Source organism: Musa acuminata, chromosome BXJ3-1 (genome assembly GCF_036884655.1).
Source record: "Musa acuminata AAA Group cultivar baxijiao chromosome BXJ3-1, Cavendish_Baxijiao_AAA, whole genome shotgun sequence".
Taxonomy (NCBI): Eukaryota; Viridiplantae; Streptophyta; class Magnoliopsida; order Zingiberales; family Musaceae; genus Musa; species Musa acuminata.
In genome coordinates this window covers 13,821,281-13,830,677 of record NC_088349.1, presented here as the reverse complement: position 1 = coordinate 13,830,677, position 9,397 = coordinate 13,821,281, and the positions used below count along the sequence as shown (strand labels likewise).

The 9,397-nt window shown below is 40.5% G+C and overlaps 1 protein-coding gene across 1 annotated transcript; it reads left to right on the top strand.

Moving 5' to 3' along the window:
* Positions 1-1,656: 1,656 nt before the first annotated feature.
* Positions 1,657-6,592, top strand: LOC135629529 (growth-regulating factor 5-like). The gene is made up of 3 exons (XM_065137031.1): positions 1,657-2,013; positions 2,845-3,221; positions 5,744-6,592. Exons 1-3 carry the CDS (start codon positions 1,821-1,823, stop codon positions 6,227-6,229), a joined length of 1,056 nt encoding a protein of 351 aa, XP_064993103.1. The 5' UTR covers positions 1,657-1,820; the 3' UTR covers positions 6,230-6,592.
* The last annotated feature ends 2,805 nt before the right edge of the window (positions 6,593-9,397 follow it).

Genomic DNA, 9,397 nt, shown 5'->3' with positions numbered 1-9,397 from the left:
GCATATCTCAAGGTAAAAGGCTTTTAGATTGAGACAACAGTATCTCTTTCACTCATGCAAGTCATGTGAGCATCCAAACATTAGTCTCTGGAGCCCACCTGGTTTTAATTGGAACAGTTCTGCATTTAATGCCTTTCTTAGCTTTATATATGTGTGTATTAGTGAGAAGAGGAGTTACATTTATCCCTCAGCTGACTCCAAACAGTGAAGTAAATGCTATGTTCTTGTTGGATTCTTGGTTGTCTTCCTCCCCCCTTCTTAATGTTTCCTTGCCTGTCTGGAAATCTCTGTCACTGGGAACTCCTAATCCATGAACATCTTATCCTCTTCAATTAATTGTGACTTGCTATTCCTATGTCAGATCCATGTATTCATTTTGTTCTGCCACATTTTTTAAATTAATTGCCCAATAAAAAAAAAATTATTGGTTTTTTTTCCAATAACTTTTTTTAAATTTTTTTCTCCCCAATATATATTTTTAAAAAATATTATTAAAAATAACATGATATATATATATATATTATAACATAATATTTATTTTACTGCATTATGGTATTTTCATGATATTACTGGAAATACAGTGTCAAAAAAGAATAAAAGGAAAGAGGAAAAAAGATAAGTGATTAATTTTCAATCAAAAATATTATATCATTAATACATTCTAAAAATGAGGGATAATTTTAAAAAAAAACCCTAAAAAATAATTATTTATGGGATTCTTCCAAGAAATTAAGTGAGAAAAAAGGATCTGAGAAAAGTCACATTTGGCTCGTCTAATATATATTTTTCCTACTTATCTCGCAGGCAAGTGAGAGAATACATGTAGATTAGCATTCCTACAGGTACGTAATTGCTGGCACACAAAGCCACTGTTCCTCACTGTGCTCATAAGATTGCACATACACAATTGCTGCACACAGGACTCTCTCTCTCTCTCTCTCTCTCTCTCGCTCACAGCAGCGTACTGCTCCTCCATCTCTCCTTATCAGCCTCTCAACTACCGACAAGTGATGGTCCCTGAAAACTACATACCACCTAAGCAGCAGTTCTCTTTTGGGCCGGTCGCGGACGTACCCATCACATGCACTTGCTGTCATGCCAAGGAGCAGCAGCTCGCTGTGGGGACTCCTCCCTTCCCTTCGCCATTGAACCCTAAAGCCACACACAGCTAAAAGGACCCCCATCTAACATCCTTAATCGAAGGAGTGTCGCACAAGTCATGCCTCATAACCCTCATCATTGCACCCACCTTTGATTCCATGGTAACACAGGAAAAAGCAACAAAAAGTTACTGAGCTTGAAGATTCCGAGTTGGCTAAGGTGGAGTTCGTAGTTGTGTACTGCACCAAAAGATGTGGGCCTCCTTCGACTCGGCGAGTCATAAAACCCACATGCCATGCTCAATTATTTGACCTAAAGGATGCAACCACTATGGTCATACAAGACGGTAAATTTTGGTCCGGTCCGCCAACGGATGTGAGTCGGATCGGTTCGGACCGGACTCGAGTCGGGTCATGGCGTGGATACGTTTTTGCGATTTAGTCCTTCGAAGTTGAGTGTTTTGTGTGTTGGGCCTCGGGACATTGCCATGGTCCTTTGCCCTATAAAAACACTGCCACCGTCTCTCTCCACCGCAACAGTTCAGCCACACGGTGATGGCGAAAGTTTCTGGGTTCCCCTCAGCGGCGGAGGACGCGACTGTCTGTCGCGCCCTCGGCCGTGAGTGAGCTCGAGAACGAGGGGCGGTTCTTTGTCGTCTTTTTCTCCTTCTTCTTCTTCTTTTTCTCGGTCCTTCGCTAGTTCTTGTCCCTCTTTACGCGATGAACAGCTTTGCGGCCGCGGCGGCGGCGGTCGGGTGCCGGCCGCCGTTCACGGCGACACAGTGGCAGGAGCTGGAGCACCAGGCGCTGATCTTAAAGTACCTAATGGCGGGCGTTCCCGTGCCGCCGGAGCTTATCATTCCCATAAGGAGGAGCTTCGAGGCCTTGCCCGGACGATACTACCACCCTTCGCGTAAGAGGCCGACGCCAAGTTATTGTCTTTTTGTTCTGGCTTCTCCATTTTGCTGTTGCTAGGCGTTTTCTTTGGAAGTTTTTATGATCATGGTTTGTGTCGAGGTGGGTATTTTTCTTGCATCGGGGGTTTATCGTCTGCCAAATCAATTTACTTTCGGTTTTTAGCTCTTACATGAGTTTATTTTTGGATATTTTGGCTACGATGTTGCTACAGTTCTTGGCGATCATTGGCAGTGGTTTCTGAGTTTTCTGATGGGATTTGCGTTCCATAAGTTGTCGACTTTTTATGTATTTCTTGTTTATTTTGCCCTTTTTTGTTGGATTATGTGAAGGTTCTTTTTAGCTTAGAATAGGTAATCTTGTTGCTATAATTGCAGTCTCTTGTTGTTTATACTGCTTTCTTTAAATCACTTTATTGCTAGGTTGGAAAGCCAGGATTTGTTCTTTTATCACTGCAAACAATGAATTTTAGTTTGGTGAGAAAAAAAATGGTAATGACAAGTTGAAGTTGCATACGGAAAGCATTTTGGAAGTTCTTGTCAATCCATATTCTACTCTATCTTCTTCCACTGCCTTGTGGCTTCAGGAACTGCTAATCCTGTGGCATTTTTTGGGTTGTCTGTTCTTTCGGTCCTCAACTCTGTTGTGTAGCTTTTGTGGACTATGAGAACTTTTATACCCCGTCTTCGATTTTCATTGACATTTTGATCAGCTACAGACTTTCCCTTTTATTTGACAGTTGTTCTCTATGCAGCCCCTGTTTGGTACAGTTACCTCTTGTGCTGTTACTTCATATAATTTTGGATGGCTGTCTTCGTTTTGAATTCAGTGAGTTACTATTCCTACTATGGGAAGAAACCGGACCCAGAACCAGGGCGGTGCCGTCGGACTGATGGAAAGAAGTGGCGCTGCTCCAAGGATGCATACCCTGGTTCTAAGTATTGCGAGCGTCACATGCACCGAGGCCGCAACCGTTCAAGAAAGCCTGTGGAATCACAAACTGTCTCCCCATCTCAGACTTCGTCATCGACTTTGACATCCCTCTCTCCCTCTGGAAGCAATGCCGGCGGAACTGGTGTTGGAAGCTTCCGGAGCATCACCCTGCAGTCAATTGCAGGTCCGAGCAATGCACAGAATTCATGCCTTGGTGGTGGTGCTAGTTCATCTCGGCTACCGATGGACACTGACTCTCTTGGCAATAGGTACCTTAACCTAGACTTTTTTACTTCAATATTGAAATGGTTATATGTCTCTTTTTAGGAATCAGGATTTTGATCTGGTAATCCTGTTTGCTGGATGATTATGTCATTTGGAATTAGATCATGATTGATTAAGGGAGATTTTTTTCATTAAGCTAAATTTCATCTCACTTGGTTGTTTAACCAAAATCTCAGTTGGTTAAATTCTTTAAGATGGCACAGACTCTAAACTTCCACAGTTCCATCTAAGTTAATAAAAAGACAACAACACGGATGAGTGTAGGATATAATACTTTTCATTTACAACCATTTTGGTCAACCTGTGGACTACGGAAGAACCTGGGTCTGAATCATTCAAACGATCTCTCTTACTATAGAGGCAAAACTGTGTTTATTGACCCTCCTTAGACTTCCCTGCCCATTGGCAGGCCATCTTCATTTTGTAGGCTATGGAAAGTAGATAAAGAAAATCTTTTGTTGGTCTGTAGACCAATTAATATCTTACAGTCAGTGCTGGAATATTTGGAAGCTTTTCTTTCTGAATCTACTTTCTTGTTGATGTGGGGTATTACAAATTTGGTCTGACAATTCTCGTGAATTTTCAGATTCTGTTTGCGGTAGTCTGGACTCCACAGCTCCACTTAATTTTTTTTTGTTTTGTCCTAGCTCAGGCTTTGTGTCAAGCTCTGCATTCTGCAGAAAAGGTATTCTTTGTCAGTTTAAAACTTAAAAAAATTATCTATGTCTTGAACGTGTATGTGGCAGAGAAGGTCCTTTTTCCCCTTTTGAGGGATTAGAATATGTTAATAATCTGGTTTTTCTGGTACCAGTAGTCAAGTGGTCAAAAGATGGCAGTATGCAATATACTCTTGAAATTTTTTGGTCCACTATGTGAATTTCTAAGTAGCTGATTGACTATAAGTCCTCTGACTATATATGTGGAAGATGATTTCGAGAATGTTTTAGATTTCTTCTGGGTTTCTTGAACTTTACTGATTGTTGTCGAATAGGTTGAATTGAGAAAATTTTCTGTCTCAAACAAAGCAATGCATATCTTGAAGATTAAGATCTAGATCTATCCAGTTTATGTGACATCAATGGAACATGTCCAAAACTTCAAATCTTAGAATATCCGGACAAAGCTCCTATACTGGGTGCACACACTACTAGGTGTCTCCATCCGCTTAGTTTGATGTTCTTGTAAGATCTCTTATGTTTTGTGTCCATGATCTTCCAACAGGTGCAACCTGATTTGAAATAGTTTTATTTTAATAGTTTTGAAATGATTGATTCAAAATACTTTTCTCCTTTTTTTTTCTGGATACTTCGTAATGTTTGTGTCAATCATCCCAGTTCCTACCGGTTTCTAGCCACACCTCTTTGCTGCAGCTAACGAAGTTTAGTAGTCATCATTCTAGAATATGTAAGTTGCCATTCCCTATCATGTCAAGGTCTAATATGCAATCTTCTATCTTTATCATCTTTCCTATTTATGTGATAAGTTGCTCATCTAGACGTTGTCGGTAAATGGCCATATTTTTGTTTCCAGTCTCTGCTTGTGTCAGCTAAATTGGTAGACCACAGTAAGTTAAATCCCTGTTATTTCAGAGATGTATTTTTCACCTGTTGTTTCATGTCTATTAAGTTTTCATTGCTTTTTGCTGGAGAATGTTTCCAGGAGCTTATCTTGATATAATCAACAGATGCTGTCTAGTTGTTTTTGTCTTGTTACATGTCACATCAAAACTATTTAAAATGAGATTTGGAATTCATCAGAAGGAATAATATTTAAAAAGGAAGAATATAAAAAGTGTTCTTTGATATAGCATTCATCTTCTTTTACACATTTCAACCTTCCATTATCTACTTTCAGTATTTGCATATTGCAATTCTCCATGTACTTGGAGAAAAAGAATCAAATATCAAATACTTCTCATTTGATTGCTGAAACATCATTTGCCATTGTGGGATTAATCATTCTCTTTTACTTAAAGCTGCAGTAGTTCAATCATTTGCAACTTGAAGAAAAGATTCATGGTGGTGCATTCTTATTGTTTGGAAATACCAGATGCAGTAAGATTATTAGATTTGTTTCTGGTCTTGCTCATCATTTTAATGCATATCCTTATGTGACTTGACTTAACAAATGAACTAGACCAGTTATATAATGGTCTAGAATGTGGCAAGATATTATGAACTTTAAGCATGAAGTTCAATTCTTCATGTTGGATTTATACAGTGAAAATAAGCATGCTTGTTATAATTTACTTCGATGTTGTACCCTAGGATATTCTTACCTGAAGTGAGAACAAGTATGATCACAGATCAGGGGACGCATTGCTTTGAAAGAAATTTGGACTAAAATGCAGCATGTAATAAAGGGGCCATTCCATTTGTGTGGGGAATTTTGGAAGTCTTGATAGAAATTTCTAGCCTGTCATAGTTTTCTTGTCAAATTTGAATTTCTTCCGTTGGATTTCTTAATATGCTTTCATTATGGATGTGGTGGACCCAATTTTTTTCAGGTACTCCTCTGGACTTAAACCTGATGTGGATGAGCGTAGTTTCTTTTCTGAAGCTTCTGGCACTGCTAGGGCCCTTGGGGTGGACTCCTCTGTGGACAGCTCATGGCTCCTGATGCCACCACAAGCGTCCTCTTTCCCTATGTCGAAATCCCAAGACCTTTCCATTCTGCATAGTGCTTACTCTCAACTTCAGACAGTGCAAGATCTTGGGCGGGCTAAGATGAGCTCACTGTCTAGACAGGAACAGCAGCAACATTCTTTCTTTGGAAGTGAGTTTGGCTCATCAGAGCCTGTGAAACATGAAACTCAGTTCCTCCGTCCTTTCTTTGATGAGTGGCCCAAGACGAGAGATGCTTGGTCAGACCTCGAAGAAGATAGGTCAAACCGGACCTCATTTTCCACAACACAGCTCTCTATTTCCATTCCGATGGCTGCATCAGACTTCTCCAGCACCTCTTCCAGGTCCCCTAATGGGGGGTCTCTATCCTGAGCCACATTTGCAACTCCTGAGGTTCTAGATTTCAGAGTTTAGTATTTCCTCTTCTGGATCTTCATCCTTGAATTTTATCACTGCAGATGATCAAGAGAGGTGGGTCCTTCATGCTTCTGAGCCTTTCTCTGAGGTTATGAGTTGACAATCAGACATCGGCATCGATTCAAGGTCTCCTTCAAGGACATCAGCAATGCTGGGGCATTGAGTAGCCCCTTCTGATGTTGCTTGTAATTTTGAAGCTGTTGAAGTGCTGTAGTCTGATACTAAGCATATTTGGGCTAAAAACCTCTTTTTCCCTCTATTCTTTCACATTATTTTCTCGTGCCGAACTTCCCGCAGAATGCATGCAAGAATCTTGTATCTGGCTGGAGCCACAAATCTGACTTTGCAAGCTTGTTTTTGAACAATTTAGACTGGTGTTTTCGATAATTTGAGGAGTCCATGAGTTCTTAGTGGAGATCCTATCTCCTGTGATCTGAAAATATGGAACCTCAGATCATCCCTCCCCCATTTAGCAAAATGAGGTTGTCTCTGGGTCCTCCTGATCAATCACAGCAGCTCTGCTACTTCAGGCCAGCAACATGTGTGACCTGGTAAGGTTCATACCTTTCTTTGCCTCTTTTATGGATCTCGTTTGCATCTTTTTGTTTTATCTGTTGGAATCTGAAGACAGGGTCTTAAACTTCTTTTGTCTTTGCATTTGAACCCAGAAATGAGTAACAATGCCATAGATTTAGGGTTCTTGTTGCTCGATTTTCTATTAATGTAGGCATGAACAATGTGATTGTCTGTATTCAATCAAAGGGTAAATACTAAATTCGAAAAAGGTGGAAAATGACTTGTCTGGAAATACTATCTATCATATGGAAAGAAAAGTAGATCGATTCAGATACTTCTCCGGGAGTCGGATTTGAATTAAGGTTGAAATCGTGGCTAACACCTTGGCATTAGTTACCTCGTCCCACCCGCCTTATGATTGGACGAGCTGAAGAGCCGCCGGTGGGATCCACATTAGGCATCGTCATTACTTCGAATCACGAGGCGGGCAAGTCAGCACGTGGCGCGTCGTGGGTTGCTTCGGTATTTTTCTTTTTCCTTCTTTCTCTAGAAAAATGAAAGTAAGAGGAACCCAAACGTGTCACGCGTTCAGATGCTGATGCCTCTGGGCGCCACGTGGTCCCTTGGGCCCACCTTTCCATCGGCGATTGTGTTGTTCGCGGCTGGGGCCCGCAACTTGCTTCAATATGAGAAGCAGGTAAGCGTGGGGGTCGCGTGCGTACGTCCTTCGTCCCAAGGGCTCTCTCGCCGACCGAGGTCCGGACGCGAAGTACTTCATGAGCTTCTTTTATTCGCACACGACTTCAAACACACTAATTAGGCGGGAGAAGGGGAAATTTTCAAAATACCCGTTCGGTTCCCGCCACCACAGATAGCCAATTTCTCACCCCCCTCGCCTCGCATCCTACCTATTCTCTCTCTTCCCATTAGATCTGGCTTTCATGATTCTTTCACGACGCTCCTCAATCGTTCCTTCGCCATGGCTCTTGACGAGATCCTCGCGCCAGTCTACGGAGACCTCGAGGTAGTCTCGATTTCTCTCTCTCTCTCTCTCGCATTCGTATTTGGGGAAATTAAGGTTTCTAAATACTATATCTGTTGTATCGATATCGAGTTTTCGTAGCGTAAGCACCTACAGTCGGGATCCTGATTTTGAAGTTCCTTGTGAGCGATGTCATGTTCTTATCTGGGCGAATCAGGATTGCAAATTGTTAATTGATGCTTGGAACTCATAACTAAACCTAGATATGTTGCATGGATATAGAGTCGTTTTCGAAATTTGAGCGCCTGCAATTAGGATCTTCATCCTAGTAGCTATTCAAATCATTCCACATGTTTGACATTGCAGCCAGCGTATTCTACATAGCTAGCTAGTAGAATAATCATGAAATTAATCCAGATGTCTTGAGTAAGAACGACGAGATGTTGGTGATAAATAAGACAGACACTATGAGCATCAATGAACTCAGGAATCTCGTAGGTATCAGATGAGATGCCTGAGGATATTGTGCTTCGATGTCTATGGTGACCAACTGTTCCATCAATAGCAGCTAATAGTACAAGGACATATAGAAATATGACATGTCTAGGACATGATAGATTGATGCTGATGGATGTTAGGGGCATTGGTATGAATACCAAACATCATGATTGAGAAAAGGGGTTAGCCATGCTTTTGCATCTATATCATCAGCCGTATCAGTAACAATCCTGTTGTTATGTAGGCTCTATCTGCCAATATAGGAAATATTCTTCACTTAGAAGAGAGTTGTGCACAATCTTCGAAGAATTAAATCCATCTGTGTTTGGTGGACTTGCATAGTGAACAATAAAAAGGAAGAAGCAGTCATGACCATATGTATTTGTTGATAGAACTACACGAGAGATTCATAGAATAGTTAGGGAGTTGATGAGCAAAAGGAGATACTGTGGATTGTGCACCTTTCATTCGCAGTACATGAAATTCTGAACTCTACTGCTGTCTCCGCATCTGATCTCCCAGAGGGTATTTCCCTCAGTTTGGTGAAGATCCTGAGCTCAGTCCTGATTCTTTTTTCCTATGGTAGGCATTCCTCTAGTTTATTTCACTTCTGTTCTCCCTGACATATCTTCCTGCCATTAAGGACCATCTGCAAAGACAGTAATAGAGAAGTCTAGGTTATGCTAAATAAGCAAATCACACGTATACAATCCTTATGAAAAACTTAATTTGAAGCATATTTAATTTTCTGATACAGAATTTCTATGTTTGATATTGTACATGCATTGCTGGTTAGGTGATCTGGTGTTATTTTCAACACAGGGCACTACTAGTTGGTCAGCAGGTTATCAATTTCTCTAGCTATGTTCTGATTTTAACTTACATGATATGCTTTCAATTATTCTCAAAGTGTTTTTGAGTCCTATAAACGTAACTCTTTTTTATATTTTATACATAACTTTTTGCTAGTTTTCTTAATTAAATCCTGTTAAGTTTGATTTCTGCACCAAAAGAACTTCATAGGATTTAATCTTAGTCTCTTTGGGAAATAATTGACGATGATTCCTACTTTCTTGGATTTGGTAAAGTTTTTTTTTTTTCATTTCAAAAACGTTTTTATTTCAATT